We start from the raw sequence: 22,224 nt of genomic DNA, 5'->3' as shown, positions 1-22,224 counted from the left end.
GAAATAAAAATAATTCCGACGAGAGAAATTCGGAAGAAATAAATTCGCAGACTTGTTCTTTTACAGAGAAAAGAAGTTTAGCATTGAAGTGTTTGCATATATTACTTGAATACTGATCCCAATACTTATTGTATTTAAACATCACGTTTTGAAATATGTTACAATTTATGAAATTCTTATCCAGAAGTGAATTAAACAGAATTTTCAAAGTTGAATTGAAATTATATATAGTTCAAACATCCTTACTTGTTTGTTTAATCGATACAGCTGACGGGATCCTTTTGCTCTTCCAGGAGTATATATATTCCAGTATAAATTTTCGTCTTATTTATCTCTTGGTCGCTTAAATATTTCAATGTTGCGAGCCATTAACAGAAAATCGCACGTCTCACTCCGTATGCATCCCCTGCAAATGCTTCGCAACGTAACACTCTTCTTGTCATATTATATGGGGAGAATAGATTAAATATGTTCGCAGCAGAGAGCTCTCGTTACAGTGAATCTTTACGTTATTGTATACTATTCGATAATTTTGCGCCTTTGTTCAGATTAATTTGTTTCAGATGGAAATCACGTTATAACATCCAGATTTTACTACCAATTTCGACGACGGTAAGTCTTCAAAAAATCAAAACAGAATCTGAAGCATACATATGGTTCTCTTTTTTTTAATAATCTCATAAACGTGCACGGAAATAAGAACTATCCTCGAATGTCACACTGTCTTCCCAGAGGATGATCTATATCGTAATAAATGCTTTTTTTATTTCTCCTTTTCCGCTTTCCTTCTTTCTTGAATCGGTACACACTGATGGAAAATAAATCGACTGCCACGAGTATCACATAATTTCAACTTGTCTTTCGTACATATTAATTTATGTGTCTATTAATGAACTTTCATCATTATATACGCTATAAAGTCTACCGACAGAAAAACCTTATTTCATCGATATGTTATGTAAAATGTAATTTTAATTGTTCATTGCGCAAAATAAGTCACTCTCTTGTATGATAATTTTATTTTAGAAGGCATGAAACCGAAATTGTTGATATTTTGAAAATATGCGGATTTTTTGTCTCGTTGTATTTAAAATTATAAGTATGTGCAGGCGAATGGGACATTATTTTTAAAAAATGTTAGTCGTATAGCGTGAAACGTTTTTAATGTATATCACAATCCGTGCAACGGATAATAGAACCAATGATGACATATGGTAGAATTACATCCTTGTGTAGAAAAACCAGGCAGTGTAAGTGTTAAATTATTTCGATAATTAATGCGTATTCGAATAATTTGAACTTTGTACATATTTAGTATTATCTTGATAATACTTATCAATAATACTTTAATACTGCTCTATTCTTTCATATTTTTTACAATATACAAATCAAAATTAAAATTACAAATCTTTACTAGATACAAAATCATATAACATTAAATATTCCAATATATATTAAAATTATTTCTTGATGGAATTAAAAATAGAAAAATAAATTCGAAATCAAAAAATATGTAATATAAAATCAGACATGCAAATTGTTGCTTTGTATAACAGGTATGTACTATACATTCTTGCGAATAATAGAGATGCAAAAGCGAGAAACAAGAGCACTAATTCACGAATATTCTAATCCCAATCCCGGAAACGCGTCCTTTTTCAGTTTCATGCCTTTCAGAAGATTATGATCAGACTTCGCGACAATCGGAATCTCTCAATTATATCAATAGATCCGGAATAATACATTACGCTCGTTTGTCCTGTGGGACTGTGAATATACAATGAGATCTGTGATAATTTCAATTCGTTATAATTCACTATATATATATATATATATATATATATATATATATATATATATATATGCAATCGCTAACCTGGCCGTCCATCGTACAACGCGGCGTTATCAAAAAGCGTCCCCGTAATACAAGAAGAGAGTCGTAGGCACAAACAAGTTCTCTCAACATCGGTACGTCAATTCCTTCTACGTGATCCTTCATTCATTGGTTCACCGGTACCGATGACCGGCCGATGACGACCATTCTCAGTCAATAGCAACATGTCAATATGTTGATGATATCGATAACAATGTATAATTGATAAACGCGAGTGCGGACAATAGAAATGATGATGATAAAATTAAAAACGACGATGATCATGACTAATGATGATGAAGAGTACGCTCAACGTAATAATTAAAGATTAATAATAATATAATAATAATAATAATGAAATAAAATAATATATAATAATAAAGAATAATCATTATAATAATAGTACTCATAGTGCTAGCAATAGTAATAGTAGCAGTAGTAAGTAGTAATAGTAGTGGGCAGCAACAAGATGAAATGTAATCATGACAATAGTAGCAATAATAATAGCACGAGGTCACTTTTCTTGGCTAAACGAGAGGATTTATTCAGTAAGTAGGTAAGTGGATTCGCCAACGTCTCTTGACTTCTATCAGTAGCTCAAGGCTACTAGGAATATTCATCAACTTATTTACGATGATAACAGGAAAGAAAAAATGAATTACAACGAAACACGCACATGCATGCGATATGCATCAAAAAGATGGATATTGGATAACTAGAAACATGAATTTTGTATCTCTGAATTTACTTTAATGAAAATTTAAAATGACCATCTAAGCAATTAACAATCGAGTTTATCGAGTTACATCTCGCCAAATAAACATACAAAAACACGTAAAAATTTGTTTTAATCAATTCTATGTTTCGTGAATTTTCACATTACAGTATTACGAGGAAAAAAACGAAGAAAAATGCACATTCTGTCTCATTAATTATTGGCTATCAAAGACCAACATTACATTTTTACTAAAAAGATTATTTGTGTGCGTTTGCCGAATACATCTCCCTTGTCCAACTGTTCAGATGTATTCTGTATTCTCATACATGTGTGTGTACAATATATAAAAAAAAAATAAAAGAGAGGGTTTTGAAAATGAATCTGACAGTTCTCGCGGATCGGCCGCGTTTTCTTTCTAAGCACAATGATAACGCGAAGGTACTATAAGAATTTCGATATATGTATATTACGTTGAGAAGCTGAGTTGTAGACGAATAATCGTCGTCAGCGAGTCCGCCTATTTATCGAAAAGATCAGCTCGATTGGCCAGAGTAAAAGCAGCTTCATTCTCTCGACTGAGTCGCGCAACGTCGTCCAATTAATATGATAATAGCGGCGACGCGGTAATAGAATGTGTTGAACGATGATGATGATGATAATGATGATGATGATGATGATGATGATGATGATAATAATGATGATGATGATGATAATGATGATGATGATGATGATGATGGTAGTGGCGGTGGTGGTAGTGATGGTGATGGTGGTGGTGGTTCAGTTCGACAGCGGCGGCGGTGTCGGTGTCGGCGTCATCGTGACAGTCGTATGGAGCACCGAATCTCGTGACGCGGATCGGCTGCCAACGCGCAACAGAGTGACGGCCTCTCTCTCGGGATCGGCGCTGCTGGCAGTATCACCTGCTGCTACGTTCATCATCCCCGTGGCCGTTCCCGTTGCACCGCGTTTCCCCGTTCTCGACGTTGCAGTGATGGCAGAGGCATGCACCCCCTCGGTTATGACTCCTCCAGCGGACTCGTCGGCACTATTACCCGCGCACTGCACCGCCCCCCCGAGACCAACGGTAACGGACAGTCATTTCTGCCTTCCACTTTTCTTCTTCTTGCGCTTGAAGAAGCAACAGCATCTGGAAATGAAGCAAACACTAATAGGACTTAGAGTCGTCCCCTTGGCAGCGGCTCTCTTAAATCAACACACCGAGCATGCATGGACCGATGTAACAATAGTTGCATTCTGCGGAAGAGAGAGAAGGAAATTTGTCGATTTTTCAAAGATACTTTAGCCAATTGAATGTAGATATTAGTGTTATGATATACATGTTAATTTATCATGCAATTTATTAGTGGTGTAGTTTGTTAGTTTAATATGAATATTTTAAAACCTAATATGAAAAATGATAAGAGGACAGAAGGAGAAGGCAAAATAGAGAAAGATAATATAGGTATAGGATATAAATAAAAATAATGTACATTTAATTACAACGTTGCTAAATATATAAAAAAATACATAGTTTTGCTTCTATTTTGTTTAAGTATATAAATAAATCAATATAATTGATGTGTGATTTTTTCCTTTTCGATATACATTATATAACGACATTATAAAAATTAACATAATTCTTTAAGATTATATAACAAAATATGTTTAATGAGGAACAAAAAAATGCTTATTTTGTTTTGCAATAATAATATATAATTATCTCTCAATCATCAATCTTGCCTATTAAATCTCGCGAAAACTATGAACATAATTTATTAGAAATGTAAATGTATGAAATTATATATTAATAGATAGATATACACATTATAAATATATCACAGAATAATCACAATATTTTTTGCGATATTCTAAATAGCATCAAGATCTATTCATCGTATTTGCAATTTTATATCATTTACGGCACTAACTTTACATTAGTCTAATAATTTCTACAACGATTATTAGTCTCTGAATTAACATATTTAATGAATATGATACTTTCTTCTTATATTGCGAAACAAAAAATCTTGGATTGGCCACTTAAATTGATGTAACAAACCTAATTCAGGAATGAGAGTGGGATAGGTTCTGGAAATGTGCGCTTGCAAAGATCGGAACATTAACTTTCCACATCGGGAACAACGTTTCCATTTTAGTTGTCTTATTTGTCTGAAAATAATATCATACGTGCACAGAATCAATTTTGAATCAATTTTTTTATAATATCCATGCAATTTAACATGTTGAAATATTTCTATTATAATGTGTTCAATGCTCAAATTGTTCTAATAAAATTTAAAAGAATTTTAAACACACACACACACACAAAATACATGCATATGGAAAGAATCTATCAAACATATTCTTATCTATTTCGTAAAATTATATTTAAAACAACAGAGAGAAAAAGACAAATTGTGAAATAAACTGCTACTAACTTGGTTTCGTCGATCATATCCACTTCCTGAGGTGCTGTAATTGGTGTATTGGAGTGTCCAGCAGTTGGATCATCATTGGCTAGCTCTCCGTTAGTCGACGACACCACCTGCGTACAACGTTGTTACGTTATTGTAAATCAATAAACGACAATAAATATACGGATTTCAACATTAAAGGATTCAATAGATTTATCTAGATATGGAATATATTTTCTGTTATCGTTGGACGTGAAAATTAGGGAAGTACTTTTTTGTTGCACTACTTATTGGATTTTTGGCAAGAAAAACTACGTAAGAGTAATACAATTATATAATTTAAAAAATAAGGTTTATTCAAAAGTCTACTTTTGCACAAATTACACAAAGATTCAAGTAAGATCTTAAGGGGTGAGAAAAAATAAAATTATGCTGGTACAAAAGATTAACTGAAGAAAGAAGATATACAAAAGATATATAAAGCAGTATTCTAAATAAAAAAAAAGGCGTAAAAGTGTGATAAACTTTTATTTTTATTAAAATTCATACGATGACGCTTCTGTTATTGCAAGTGCAGGGAAAAGACGAGTGATCGTACTATAATACCGGATTAGTATTTCATGTCCAATCAAAGAAAGAAAGTAAAAAGTGTCTCGATCGCAATCGACACAAAGACAACATGCTGCAACAAAGTCAAATTGCACAGACTTCTAACTGACCATAATCCAGTGGTGCTTTGTCTAGAAATAGAGCGAACAGTTTATACTCTTCGTATAGACTGAGACATCACGTATACGTTTATGAGAGTGAGAGACAAGAAAGATGATAAAGTTAGGAAAAGGTAATGAATAATAATTTGTCGTTTTAATTATTAAATTTGATTTAGTTTATCGATTTATATATCTTCCTGATTTCTTTAAGGATTTTATTTATTTATTTATTTATTTTAGAATCTACCATATATATAAAGGAAATCGCAAATTTAATATACTATCTTGAACATCGCATTGCTAAGAATCATGTTTATTTTTTTGCGAAATGATTCGACAAATAAACGAAAAGACGAGAAAAGCTGCAAATAAAGTTGAAAAGAAAGAAGCTCTTGGGAAATGAAGAGACGGAATGACACGAGAGAGGACGGAAAATGAGCAGGTAAACTCACCTGTACAGAGCCGTGCCTGTCAGCAGGTGTCAATGTACCACCGGCTCCTGATTGCTTCACAGTATCTGGCCACGTGGTTCCCACCCCCTTACCGCCCCCACCTCCCACCCCTCCACCTGCCAAGTCCTGAAGGAACAAGCATGACAATTTCGTTGCGTCGCGTTAACAATTTTGAAGGATTCGAAGGATAGTAGAAGAAATAGAATCAAGGAATATTCGAGAAAAATTTTCTCCGAGTAATTTCTGATGATAAAACGCGAACGCGTAATAAAGAGAATTAATAAAAAAGAGGAAACAAATCCTAATCCGATATTAATTTCTACAATACATATATGTATTAGGGGGATGAATATGTGGTTCGCTGCTCGATAATAGATACAACTAATTTATCTATGAATTCTATATTTTAAATATATTATCTTATGCATTTTATTTAGAGAAACTATGAGAAGATGGAAAAAATTTTCTGGCTCTACCTCTTGTTATAAGCAAGAGCTGCAATACTAAAGCAACTGTATCAAAATTACTTCTTCGTGCATGAGTTTATCGATATAAAATCGAATATATCACTTTGTAATTTCATCTAATGATTCTAACAATGTCTAAAAAATGTATTACTACTATCAATTCTCGTTCATCAACTATTTATTCATCAACTCATTATTTATCGAGTTCGCAGAATACGTATTTCATGATCGTGCGACCTTGTTTTACGGACAGAAAAACATCAATAACACGCATTATAAAATGCGGATATCTTTCCGGCTATATTGTAGCATCGTCTCCCCTCTACTGATAAGATAAAGCATGCATGAAGAAGTCAATTCTTCGAGCGTAACCTAAAGAGTGGCTTACATATTGGCCTTGTAATTCGAAGCGAACCTCATCCATCATGAGGATTACATCCTCCTCAAAATCATCGTACTCCTATAAATTGATGCCCGTTGGATTCGTGTAGAAACAAACGATAATATATAAAATTGCTTTTCCATAATGCTGCTCTCTCTCTCTTAGAGATCTACTAAATATCATTAACGTCGTTAAAAGCGCGTCCCAGGATCTTTTAAAATTATTATTATTCACTCTATCTGATTCTTTTCCACGAGATAAACGGTCTGAATCAAGGTCGTTGTTAAAATTCTGTCTTTGATCTTTTCGCTAATGAGGCGTGTATCCATGCGGTTAACTCGAATAACAAATAGACAGGCTACACACGTTCATGCTTTGGTTTAAAAAAATAACGAGAGAGAGGAAAGAAACGCGAAGGAAAAACGTAAGCAATACCTTATAAGCGGTTGGATGCCGATCACGATTTGGCGATACAACGATCTCCTGGCCGGTTTGAAGGGATCCCACGGGCGTGGACTGTAATAAAAGAGAAAACGTTTACTTTATATATGTATATATCGGACGAAAGTCTGTAGCAAATAACATTATTGTATATATTGTACATATTTCACGCGTTGTATATAGATAACATACTTGAAGCTCTGGAAGAAAGCGGACAGACAGACTTATTGACGGACTATGCACTTTAACTTACGCTTAACAGAAGACCTGTGACATCATAATGCGTTAGATCCCTATTTAAATAAAATCAATCGACTGTGAAAACGCTCTTTCTCATTCTCACTCTCTCACTCTCTCACACTCTCTCTCTCTTTCTTTATAGTAACGATTAGTTACGATGTTATAATAACGAAGCAACGCACTTTTTGTCATATATATAAAGAATAACATATATACATATATATAATATAAATAAGATATATATATATATATATATAAAGAATTAGATTAAATAAGCAACTATATTGCAACATGCAGATATATTGTAGCTTAACTATTTGAGACCGCAATTATTTGCCGAGAGACGCTATTCGAGTCACCACCAACCTTGTCGGATTTGGTTTTGCCAATGTGTGAAGGGGCCGCCATCCGCAGCATTCTCAGTTGTTCAAAGTTGCATGGCTAGAGATAGTGCATTGAGGGGGAGGGCAGCATGCAAACGTTAAAAATCAAATGTGAGACTGCTCGCCGATAATGCGTTGCTCTTTGTTGCGTCTGTCAGAACATTGGCGAGACGAATCACTTACCCAACTGTATCAGAGTTTCTCTCCGATAAATCGTCAATTTCGTTTAGAAAAATAATAACTGCTAATAAAACTATATAATCAACAAGAAAGTGAGCCAATGAAAAATTGTAAGAATTTCGATTTAGAAAATAGAAATCATTTGCAGAAAGAAACATCAATTATAAAAAAAAAAATTGCATTAACTGTTAAAAATGCATTGCTCAAAAATACTAATAATATCATAAAAGATAAACATGTTTGTTGCAATACTTCAAAGCTTAAAATAACATTTTAATGGCAAGATTTTCTAATTACATAAAACTGGTCACAAACAAATATGACGCAAGTGATAAAATTTTCGTTTTTATGTCATTAAAAGGAAAATAAGATCGATAACGCGTCAAAGCAAGATCGCAGTTATCGATTCGTGTTCTCTTATTGGGGCAGCGACTATTATCACCGTCCCTTCCTGACGTAACAAACAAGTTAACATGCATATACATTGATGTCATTGTTTTTCTCGCGTATAAAATAAAAGCTATGCGCAAACGTGACATCCGCCGAAGCTTTTGCAAAAGTTCTTTGCATAACATTGACCTCGTGAAAAGAGTAAAAATCGTGATCAGTGATCATGATCGTGATCAACACGTACCATCGTCTTGCCAGTCCAATCAAACTCGCCGTCATTGACGAAACCGCGTCTCTCGTACAAATCGTGGAAGAGCTTCCTCAAGTACTCGTAATCTGGCGTTTCGAAGAAATCCAGCCTGCGTACGTAGCGCAGATATGTGGCCATCTCCTCGGGATGACCGTCGCAGAGCACCTCGATCGGCGTCGCTCGTTTCGTGTCACCAATCTTCTGGTAGCGCTCTTTCAGTGTATCAGCTTTTAGTCCTTGCCATGGCAGGCTACCGCGCAGGAAGTACATGAACATGTGACCCAGCGCCTCCAGGTCATCTCTTCTGCTTTGCTCTATTCATCATAATTTGTATCAGCAAATATCTTTCTATAAAAAATTTCAGTACGCGTTACATGTGCCTCGTGTTACAAATAAAAAAATAAATTCTAAAAAGTGTCTTGGATTACATGCAAGGTCAATTTTAATTCAAAGTTTTCCAAATTTTTCAGGGATGCAATGCCCTGTCATTAATAAATTTATATTCAAAATGAAACCGATATTTATTGAGAATGATATCTATTGAGAATGTAAACAGTTCCAGTATTCGCCGCACTTTCTCGCGAGCCACAACCACCGCACATAGTGATGGTTTAGCGCGTGGCAATTTGTCATGCAACGCGTACTTACACACATATACATAAATACACACACAACAAAACAAAAGTAAACGTCCGTTACCTTTGCCAAGATGTGTGTTAATGCTCATGTAACGCGCCGTGCCGGTGAGACTCTTGTGTTCCCGATACGGTATGTGCTTGTTCGTTTCCAAGTCTATGTACTCTTTGGCTAGTCCAAAATCGATTATGTGAATGATCTTTTCCCGCTTGGTAGTGGATCGTCCTATCAGAAAATTTTCCGGCTTGATGTCGCGGTATATCAAATGCCGACTATGAACGTATTCTATCCTATGGAGCTGTAAAAATAAATTATTTGTAAGTCAACATTGTTTCATCAACAAAATCATTTTCGCAATGCAATTTATCATTAGAATAATTTGTGTAAAAAAAAATATATATATTTTTATTCGATAATTCAACATTTCAACATCGTAAAATCTCAAACAAATGTCAAACAAAAATAAAATTTAGAAAGAAATGGCAGACGTTTGAAGTTTGTGCGATTCGCTAAACCGCGTCTGATCCCCATGTTTGAGATTGACTTTCAAAGTGTGGTGTTTGATAGTTAGTTTTGCGGACCTAAAGTGTTATAGTAATGCGACTTACGAGTTGTGTGGCAATGTTAAGAACGGTCTTGAGGGTGAACCTCCTCCCGCAAAGGTCGAAGAGGTCCTCGAGGCTCGGTCCGAGAAGCTCCATTACCAAGGCGTTGTACTTCCCGCACGGGCCGAAGTAGTACACTTCCGGTATACCCTCTATATGTGTGTTATGAACTATACCGATCGACAAAAGCAGATCACACCCCAGATCACCCCCAATAAACATGATATTATACCGATGGACGCCATACGCAACAAAAAACAAAACAAGCACTATTGTAGTTTTAATTCTGCAACGGCGAAAGATCTCGTTAATAAAAATGATATAAATATACATATCTGAGAATGCTTGAAATTTTCGAATTATTTCATCCTCGAGTAACGTGAATGTGAATACACAAAATAAAATTCATATTTTTGCATCACTGTTAATTGTGATATTTTATACAAATTTTTTCAACCAATTTTATACAACGCGTTTAAAATTCTGAATTAAACATATTAAAGCTGAGATAGTATAATAATTCTTTAGACAGATAATTTTCGAAATAAAATGTCCTTTTTATAAATTAAAGAGAAGATAATAGATAACTCTGGAAATAACATAAGATCAAAATACGACTGTGTTTAAAAAAATACGCACTTTTATACATTCATTAAAACTGATAATTTTAAGATTACGATAAATGATGACCTCGACATATTCGATAAGGAAAGATTGACTTAAAATAATTAATCAAAGAAACTGTTAATAAAAAATAATGCGGTAGAATGCGGAACATGAAAATGCAATATTTTAGTTCTTTAGACATAATGCACGGTATACATGTCCGATACAATCTTGATTCGTGACGTTAATTGTGTCGAACTTTAGCCGAGCATACAGAAATTACATGCGCCATTATATTTCGCATAAGATTTTTACTGATTTAAATCATATAAAAGTTGAAGTAAATTATCAACATAAATTATCTCGTGTCATATCGCGTCAAATTGTATAAAGTTGGCTAAGATTATTTTTGTTTTCCAATCAACTTTTAATGGAATTAAAAATTTAATGACATTAAAATATTGAATTAGTTTAAGTATCATCGATTTATCTTGCGCGCGTCGTAGAATTAATTATCTACTACTTTTCTATAAATGTCTTAATAAATACATATATTATAGATTATAGATATTTAGTATATATCTTAATTCCACATTTTGATATAAAAATTTCGAATTAAGGTTTCGAAGAATTTCATTTTAATATATGTATCTATCCTTTCGTCCATTTTCTTTGACTCGTTATAATATTCAAATAAGTGTAATAGTATAAAACACAATAGGATGACACTTACCATGTGTACCTAATAATTTGTAAAACCTATATTCTAAATGTAGCTGTGGTGCCTTTGACTTCATTGGTTCCTGCAACAGCAAAACGAAGGGTCGGTTAATGGAAATTCACTAACAACTTTTTCATCAAGTGTTGCAATTACATAAAATGCCTGTAGCTTTCACTCGCCATTTTAATTGCTACGTGCTCATTATTGTACAGGTTCTTCCCTGGAAAGAGAAAGAAAGGTAGATAAGTATGAGAATGTTAGCGTGAAAAAAATACAAAGATCTACTGAGGAATTTATTCGCAATGTCGCATTATTATAGCAAAACTCTAAAGTGTGATGCATTTTTTCTGAAATAACTGATTCAATTCGCGTACAATGGCATATTGTCCCATTGCACACGAGCTACGCGATGTTTCGTGGATATTACGGCTCGATGACAATATGATTGTGCGATAATTAAATGTCGTGCGATGGCCCGCTTGCTACTGATTACAGTCAACGTGAGAAAATTAGATTGCCGAGATCGCTGCGGTATACGTGGTCACCATAGAATTATGGTCGTCGGTCATTAAACGCTTGTGCAAACTTATCGGAACTGTCCTATTTAATATAATCATATATAATATAAAATTAAGCAATCCAATATAATATCAATTGTTTCGATATCAAATTGCAATAAAACATTGACAAAAGTATAATATATTGCAAAATATATACATATAAAATAAAAAATGTGCTTTATGTTGGACTTTTAATATTACCTTTCTGTATTTTCTAGTGAGAAGAATATTAAATTGTTGATCATAATTGATTTATTTTAGGACATTAAAAAAGTGAGAAAACTTTCATTTAATCAGCATTTATAAATTTATTATTAATAATTTGATATATTGCAAATTATAAAAAAATTTATAAATGCTTATTAAATATAATTTTTTTCGTTGATGCTCCAAAATATGATAATAATAATGCAGCATACTTGTCTTTGTATGACACAAAAAGATAATAAAAATTCAACATTATAGAACACATTTTACATTTTATGTATAGAATATAAGAATCTAAAATAAATAATATTCTCTCTCTTGTATCAAATTAATTGTTAAATTGTCGCTAAAAATCACAAATCTGCATAAAGTTTAAATATTGAACAAATATAATTATAATATATCTCTCTGTTTAATAATAAATAAATATAAATATAAGGACAATTTTTCACTCTTTGTATTACAGAAAATTTTTGAATAAAAAAAAGTTATGACAGATTATAGGTATTCAATATTTAATATTAAATTTAATTTTGTCAACAAGCATTATAAATATATGTACAAACATATGTCTCATAATCACACGTGACTTATGGACAGATGAACAACCGGTTTTGCTGGTTATAGAAGCCGCAAAAACCTAAGGCGCAAAATTCAATTTTGTCACAGTTCAATTTTGTTTGCAAAGGCTTCATCGTAATATATTGCGAATCTAATAAATGCAACGCATATGCATTAAGTGCAGTGTACTTTCTCATTCTCACAAATAAGAATATTAATATCGAAAAAATAGCGTGCTGGATATAATATTATTATGTAATTATATTATGATATAACATTATTATATAATATTATTTGAAAAATAGAGTACAAAATTATGATATAAAGATATAGTAGAAAATAAGAAATAGTGAGAAGAAAAATAAGAAAATGTGAAATAAGAATGATGAAGACTACTTGAAATTTGTCAATATCTTGCAATTTATCTACAATTAAGAATCGAGAAATTATTCCGTAAAATTAGCCGCACACATGTGAACACTTGCATCTTTTTATAAAAGTATAAGCGAACGAGTATAGCTTTTCCTTCATAACCGCATCCGCGAATAATCATTTATTCGACTAGCGCTATAAACTGACGTGTGAAGATAATATCGTCGTTGACGTTCCGCTCGATGTTCGCGTAAGAAAAATGAAGCATTCGTCGTGGCTCTTCGCGCTAGTCGCTCGACGAAAGCACATTCCTGCGGCCGCTTATATGTGCACCTACCTGCGGAGACATAAAGGATGCGGGCCGGAACGCACGAACGAACGAACAAAACTCTTCGCCAGAAGCGAAGGTCAATGACTCGCGCGCGCCCGCGCTCGAGCGCCAGCTCCGCAATTAGCGGTTCGATATCTTTCGCGGTAATTAGCGCAACGTCGCGACTTCTTCGGTCCTCATATTCCGCTCTTGTCCTGTCGTTGCGCGTCGTTAGATTATTTCGGATAGAGCTGGCCACGCCCTTGTGCGGTGTATATAGGACTGTCACACCGCCGACCCTGCGACTGTGGTTTCCTCGACAGGAAGCAGTCGCGATGACACCATCGAATACAGAGATCTTCGAGAATGTCAATAACTTGACCGCTGAATAATCACGCATCTTCCTCAAACTTTTCCCAACGTCTCCACATACATACATATATATATGTTTATTTTTTTATTTTTAAATACTACACAGAGAGATTTTCTCTTAGAATTTATTCCGAAAACACATGGGAATCGTAGGACAATATATGGTACTGGAAAAATTTTATGAGTTTCTCTTATTAATATTTACCACAATAAAAATATTAATATCTACCAATAAGATATAATTAAATATGTTCGATTAATTTTACTATGTATATATATTAATATTTTTTAGTGTGATAAATATTAATCAGACAAACTCTTATAAAATTTCTTCCAATATTTATTGTTCCACAATTACCATAATTTTCAGAGTAAATTCTATAGAAAAAAATTATCTCAGTATATATTAATAATTTTCAGAAGAAAATAATCAGTGTATTTCAATAAGAATAATAATAATAATATGCATGGTGATGATGTAAAATCATAATATCATTGCAATTTATCACATTAATTCCATATGCTATCGTAGTAATCTTTTTCTTATACTATTAGTTTCATCGCGATAAAAATATGCAATTTTTCCGTTGTTGTGTAAACATTGCTATATAGAATGAAAGCAACGATAATATCATGAAAGATCGATATCATAAAAAATATTGACGTTTTTAATGAATTAACAATCACATGTCTTCTCGGAAATTTTCTTCGTGAAATGTCGCATCCTATATTTCTATTTTAGATGTTAAATCAATACTTTTCTTATAAGTAATCACATACGGGGAAATACGTGCATGCCACTAATGATAATAATATCAGTAATGACACAGCAATATCGATAAAATAAGTCATAATTGATGATATAAAATAATGGTTGCATTTTTGCACGACACGTTTCAAGTGTTCGGCTCAACGAGCGTTAAGGGAACGATCGATCGACCCTGCCTGTAAAGAGCCACCGAAGAGGATCTTTTATCGAACGGCCACTCATCGCGGATATAACCAGTCTTACCGGTGCGAACGGGTGCCACACGAACGGATGCCACGAGAGCGCAGAGAGGCAAAAATTACCACGACAGAGCGTGGAAAACTATCGACCTGCCAACGTGCGCGAATCCGTACGAAGGTATAAAGAATGGCGAAGACCCACCAGACAAAAAAAGGCCAAGATCAGACGGAATTGCCACATCCTGCCCGAATGAGCATTAAGGAAAGTCAGGGTTTCTAAGATGCCCTAACGAGCTTATTTCGGTCATCGAGATAAACAAGTGGACTCGCAGAGCAAAGTTTGGGGATGTGCTTTTGAAAGTTTGCAAGTGTTTACATTTTTTATATTGCACCACTTGCTCTAATGGCAGGTTCTTCAGACTATTTAGACGATGTTTTCTCAACAAAAATGTCAGGCATCAATAATTTGCGAGTTGGAAGAAGAGCTTTTCGTAAATTAAATAAAGTTTTACATATTACATATATATGATCCGCGATAATTTTATCTCTTTTGCTTTTTTTTGTGGCGCTCTCTTAGCTGCTCATTATGTCTTTTATTTTTTGTTTGTTTTTTCGAAGATTTATACGAAGAGCTAAGATAAACGCTCTCTACTAGCATCATTACTATGGCGTCTAATGGGAAATCCGACCCTGATCCCCTATCCCTTTCTGCTCGCTCTCTTTCATCCATCCTCGTCAATCGTCTTCTCGTTCTCGCTCAGGCTGCGATTAACGCACGAGCACACGGAGACAATGAGAAAGACAAAGAGAACGATGAAAGGTTTGGTCGTGGATAGGCATGAGAAGGGAGTGTGCGCCATGGTGCGCGAAATATACACACGCACGTGTATCCCCTTGCGTGGCTTCGTCAGAGCATATATCCCTGTTGTGACACACGCATGGAGACACGTGTGTGCACGCGTGTGGGAGGATTAACCCCTTCGCTGTTCTGCATCTACCGGCAAAGCATCTGTACTCTCGGAAGAAAGTGTGCATCATGCTTGGAGAATATTTACGCTGACCATCAGTTTATTATTTTTTAGAAGACCCTCCTTTATTTCAAGTAGCTATCCCTTAGATTTATTCAATTTTCCAAAACTCCATTTTGTCCTTCATTTTTTATTTAGCCTTTTAATATCTAATCTGTATAGTATTAATATATGAGAATTACGAAAACAACGAATCTATTTAAGAAACCAAGGATTTGTTTCAACATAGTCGAATCAGTTTCAAACACGGAGAGAATTTTCTCTTAGAATTTACCCTGAAAATTACCCTGTAATATTAATAGTAAATTATAAAATTTTTCCAATACCATATTGTCTCACGATTACCATGATTTTTCAGGGTGAACTCTAACAAAAATTTTCTCTGTGTAAGAATACTTAGACTTCTGATAGTTATAGAGAATTATTTTTTTGCTCGTTTTTTTATCTCCACTTTGATCGCAAACTGATGTTGAAACAAAGCTCTAAAATTTTCAGATTTGTCCCTTATTGCAAGATAGAAGAGTAAAACGGAGAGAAAAGTTGAAGGAACGGATGTAATTATCGATTCTTTTTTCAATGTAAAAATACTTCATAATATTTCCGGGTACAAATCTTCTTCTAGTTAACTAATTTATTTCTGATTTAGCTAATAATTGACACTTTACATCGCCTTTAAAACAAGTTATTAGCAAGCTGTTATATTCACGACAATTTATCGAGCAGTGATGGTCTGGTATAAAGACCAGTTTAGACTAGAGTTATAGCGAAGAGCTTACTTCAACGAAACCGTGCCAAGCTTCAAAGTTAATCATACACCTTGAGGCAAATCGGGATAGTTACACGCACTGGAAGTATTTATCCTTCAATCTATTTCATTTTGAAATTGGTTTCGTATGAATCTATGAAGATGATATTTCATTCGAATACACATCCGATATAATCATCGTATAGTCTTTAAATTCAAAGTAAGATTAAATTAATTGTAATAAAGTAGAAATTGCATTAAACGTATACATTATCGAGAGAAATAATTTTGATTTCACGATCCGGTGCGCGCGTCTCGTTCTGCTGGTTTCGGGAAACTGTTTATTCTATTATTAACGACGTTCCGGTTGATGACTCCTAGTTACGATAATATCTACCGTCACAAATTTTGGAAAAGATCGATATCGCGCGACGAATAAGTGAGCAGACGACGCTGAAAAAATAAATAGCGACAGGTAACGCGGCAACGTGTTAAATTAATGTAGAGAAGTAAAATATTTTCAAGTGTTCAATAAAAAATAGTCATAAAAACTCCAAAAACTCCGTAAAATTAACACATTAAGAAATAAATTTACAAGTTTAAATAAGAATTTTTTAAAAATTATGGAAAATCATATTTGACAACGTCAAATTAGAATTTATGTTTTGCAAATTGTAACAAGAGATTATAGTTATAGCACTTGTTTTCTCCATTTTATAGTGATATATGCATTTGCCAAAATCGATAATTTTAGATTTACTATACGTTCTGTTTTTCTCAGGTACTTGTTATAAAAATATTGCAACAGAGCATTAATTACAGTAATGACAGAAAACAATGCAAAAAAAAAATTGCATTTTATTATGAGCAATTTAAAAAAATTTGTTATCCAGGGTAATCGATATCGTGTGATTTTGCAAGTCATATATATGCTATCAAAGAGACTGATAGCAACGGTTTCCGTGAAAATAATCAAAATCAAAGGTGCATGATCGTTAGATAAAATTATCACATTATTACGGTGCGCGAAATATTAAAATATATGATTAATTTGTAATTATATTATAATTTATAACAAATATATTTTATTAATTTATATAATAGTAATAAATATAATTAAATCATAATTAATAATTAACATTGTATTAATTTATCGTATTAATACTTTTTTAGGTTTGTGCAACAATTTAATTGATTATTAAATATTTAAACACGCACAATTTATAAAAATATCTCGTTACTTATAAAAGCATGCAAAAAACTTGAATTTCTTTAAAATATGTAAACTAAACGGTAAAATAAACTTTCGACGGTAATAATAAGTGTGGTTTGCCAAATGCTTCATAAATATATGTATATACATAATATATTAAATATAATGTCACTTGTCTTAATTATTCCTAATTTGATTACTTTTATTTCCTCCAAAATAGAAGTATATTTCGTCACGTTGCCTCTGTACAGTTATTCTATTATTCAATCTATAAAATATTTGCATGTTGAAAACTTTATTGTTTATTAAATAATAAATTATTAAATAATTAATAAACTCAATAATTATTTTATAACAATATAATGAATAATTATTTTTAATTATACATATATTATTAATTATTTAATAATTTTTATTAAATAGAAATAAAAGAAGCAAATTTAATGAAAAAAAAATTTTGTTGCCACGTGCTGTTACATCACAAGGATGCTCCTGCGAAATCGCAGCGAAAACACAGAGATATGTTATTAATAGGATCGAGAACAAATAACAGCCATTGAAAAATAAAATAGTTAGATCATTTGCATGTAAATAACGAGACAAACATTAAAAAGAATTCGAGCATAGATAAATTATACAAAACGATAGATATGTATGTACGTACAATGCATATTCGTATATATGTATGTACGTACAATGCATATATTCGTATCTATGTATGAAATGATTATAAAGCTGCAGAATTGATTAGAATTATTATAAAACATTCAAAGGAGAATTTATGTACCTGCGAGCATTCTTTAAATAGTTTTGAAAATCTTTTTGAAAAATTTTCCAACATTTTTTTTTAATATCATGAGGAACAACATCTTCGTATAATTTAAAACTTTTTCTCTTAAAAAAAATATTCTATTAAAAAATATTATATATAAAATAAAATAATAAAAGTTTATACATATACATATATTTGTCTGTGTGTGTAACAAACTTTAGAATAAAACTTGATAACATAACTCAATAATAAAATGATATAATTACTAATATTATTAATTACTGCGTAGGATATTGCGCGATTGAAAAAGGTTTTCTTACACCATAGGACATCACAATAGAGAATGCGCAATGATAATTTCGAAAGCAATGGCAGGCCGACACAGGACCTTGAGAATCCCTCGACAGCCGATGTGTATGCGTCTCTCCTACCGTTACTAGGGGCAGCTGTCCGCCGCGTGAAATGCCACAAACTGGCAGCGCGTTCGAGCTTCGAGAGAGAAATGGCATAAAGTAGGTACACGGTCGATGGTTCCCGAGGGCACTAAGACGAGCAACGGAAAAACGTATATTAGAGAAGGCTGCAGGTGTTGCGAACGAAACGTCGAACCGCACAACACGTGCAATTTGATGCGTGTGTTGATGCCAGAAGCTATCGAGCTACGTTAAAATATAAATTACTGCTCATGAATATTGCCGTTTAAATGATTTTGATGTAGAGCGAATAATATATGAAGACATTTTAAGATTGTCATTACATTGAGACGTTAGAAATGTTTAAAGAGGGATAAAAATATATGTACAATTTAGAAGAATAAATTATTTTGCGCGAGTGAAAATATAAATTTAACTGCTTTCTGCAAGCTATATACAAAAGCTATGAAACTATAAGTACCGAAATAAATTCGCAAGCTTATAAACGGTACTTTTTTTTTCTAAAATCGTCGCGTACACGTTTTCTACATTTAATATAGAAATAAAAAAATAGCTACTGGCAGTCAATCAAGATTCGTTTATTAAAAGATCTATTCGATTGCGAATGTATGTATACGTGCCTCTCTGGACGCTTTACGTAGTTTTCCGATATACGCGATAGATATAACTGCGCGGCAACTGTTCTCCATTAAATTAATTTGGACCACGAAGAGTCAATAATACGGATTACGACTATGCCTGCGGCGAAAATAGGGCGTATTTTTATTAACGCGGAAGTTCGGCACTGATTTAAGGACACAATGGCAATTTCCGATGATACGCAAACCGAGGGCTGTATGGGACTATTTTTAAATCACTTGTAACGATAACGGTGGGTTAACACACGTGTGGAAGAACGTTCTAAGATAAAGAAAAGGGGAAGCAACGGATCGATAAGAACGACCATCGTTCGTGACGCGATTAAAGCGGTTTACCCATTATCGAAGATGCGAATAATGAAATTTAGTATTATCTCTTTAAATTAATATGCTCTTTTTTATGACGTTTTAATTTTTTAAATCATAGTTAACTCTCAAAATATTTACAACATTAAACTTTGGACAAATGTAGTATCATGTAAAATTTTGATGAAAAAGTCGTTTATGTTATCTGCAAGATTCTTTTCATATAGTTCTATTAAATGCAATCATATTACATATAACATCTTGTATAGTTGTTCGTTAATCAAACTGTTTTCCTTATTAGTACGGAAATTGGAATTTTATCAAGAATCGTTTATAGAACTCAGCTTCATCGTCACGAAACGATAAAATATCAAAAGCTAAAAAATATGATATAAAGTATGAAATATGCGCGTGATGTGTCATATTTGATATTCCAGCAATGTCAACAGTAATATGGGACGATATGATATATTCATGTCGCAAACTCCTGATTTCATGCTCGTTGAACCCTTCGATCTCCTCCTTTTTTCGTCACTTTCTTATATACGGATATCGCAAATACAAGTGTTGTACTTTTTAAAATTCTATGATCGATTTGTAATCGATTCTTCATTAATGAAAATGTCGAGGAAGATCGTTTTTTTTAATGTTGAAACTTTTCCAACTGTCTTAAATTAAAACTTGATTAAAGTTCATTTAATCTTTGATCGAAAAATATGAATTGCAGAGTAATATATTTTTTCTAGAATCTTAGCTGTAATTTGAAAGTTTCTTTTTAATTTTTAAGTAAAAGGAGGTATATCAAAAATTGTAAACAAGTATCCTCTGCATTCGATTGATCAAAGGATCAACTTGTATTTAATCGAGAAACTGTCGTCATAAAATACCATAGAACGTGGATCGTAGTACGTTCTACGACTTTACCTTCTATTTCTATTAACTCCAAATTGGCCGAAGAATCTGTCATTAGAAAATAATGCGATAAAAGTAGAACGCCCTGTATAGAACTTCACGCGATAGTATTCGACCCATTTCCACCCTCGCGTAAGTCAGCCAGGGACAGAGAAAACAGGGAGATGGGGTAATTAGCACTCAGACTCCTACTATGCTACGAACATTAATGGGAAACATGTCGCCAGCTAGACGAATTCAATTTCGACCATCCTTCTCGAACAACACCGAAGTAAGGAAGAAAGACCCTCTGGCAAAATACATGTTTACACTTTGAGTTTTGATTACGTACATTTAACAGTTTACGCTCATTTGATACAATGATATAATATTTCGATGGAAAATTGAAAAAATTACATTTTTTAAGTCTACAGTAAAGTTTGAATATTTTTAAGAACGTTAAAAGAAGTTAAAAATTTAATTTCCTATAATTCTATACGTTAGAAGAAAATTCTATAAGAGAGAATTTTCTTTTATAATTAGAATTTACCTTGAAAATAATGGTAATCGTATAAGACAATATGATTTGGAAAAATTTTATAAGATATTTTCTAATTAATATTTATTAGAATAAAAAATATTAATATCTGTCGTAATAAGAAATAGAAAATATATTCGATTAATTTTACTATGTAAATATTAATATTTTTTATTTTATAAAATTCTCTCCGTGTATGCATAAAATTCTCTATATTTTGTGTATATATTAATATTTTATAAACAAAATTTCGAGAATACTTGTGCATGTTTTGCAAACATTTTCATCCGCGAAAACTGATATTTCTTTTCAGCAAAGATTTCGATATGTTGCGTTCATCCACGAATGCAAATGCACCGCAGTGAAATTAAGTCCGATGGGGATGAATTAAAAAAATACACGCGATCGACCTAGATATATCGTCGAGTATGAAAGCACTCCGTCTCCGACAACGGATAATGAAATTACGAAATTAAAAATTGATCGCAAATTAACTTATTAGTTTGCCGCGGCGCGCGATATAAATTTCTCTAAATTTTTAAACAAAGTCGGATGACAATTGAAAAAACGTGCAAGAGCGGCGAGAGTTTCTACACTATAAAGAACTAGAATTTAATTGGTAAATCTTGATTCGAAGACGCTTAAAACAAACAGCTTTCGCTTCCACGTTCCGGCCAGAGCATCTGCCTCGCATTTGCGCTCGTCTGACCGGATCGCTATCGGATTCAAATGCGAGGAAGGAAGCGGCAGTCCGAGAGAAGAGCGCAACAGGTCCGATGATACGCCCTATGACGCGAGGCGTAAGAGCGAAATGTAGGACAGCAGCTAGCTAGAGGCAGACCGCGGACGGACGTTTTTCTG

The 22,224-nt window shown here is 33.2% G+C and overlaps 1 protein-coding gene across 6 annotated transcripts in view; it reads right to left on the bottom strand.

Annotated features, from left to right (window-relative positions):
* gish (casein kinase I gish) overlaps positions 1-22,224 on the bottom strand; it is a 37,342-nt gene that overhangs the window by 2,398 nt on the left and 12,720 nt on the right. Inside the window, exons 2-10 of one of the 6 annotated variants that reach the window (XM_029309738.2) lie at positions 11,648-11,688; positions 11,481-11,550; positions 10,145-10,311; positions 9,600-9,834; positions 8,895-9,214; positions 7,452-7,532; positions 6,168-6,293; positions 5,030-5,136; positions 247-3,756 (exon numbers count right to left, since the gene is read on the bottom strand). In XM_029309738.2, coding sequence (XP_029165571.1) covers positions 3,687-3,756; positions 5,030-5,136; positions 6,168-6,293; positions 7,452-7,532; positions 8,895-9,214; positions 9,600-9,834; positions 10,145-10,311; positions 11,481-11,550; positions 11,648-11,688 — 1,217 coding nt within the window. In that variant the 3' untranslated portion in view covers positions 247-3,686. The other 5 variants (XM_029309736.2, XM_085486151.1, XM_029309739.2 and 2 more) reach the window with 5 other exon arrangements.

This window comes from Nylanderia fulva, unplaced genomic scaffold, assembly GCF_048542155.1.
Source record: "Nylanderia fulva isolate GAGA-0341 unplaced genomic scaffold, ASM4854215v1 Scaffold40, whole genome shotgun sequence".
NCBI classification, from domain to species: domain Eukaryota; kingdom Metazoa; phylum Arthropoda; class Insecta; order Hymenoptera; family Formicidae; genus Nylanderia; species Nylanderia fulva.
This window is presented reverse-complemented; position numbering and strand designations above follow the sequence as displayed.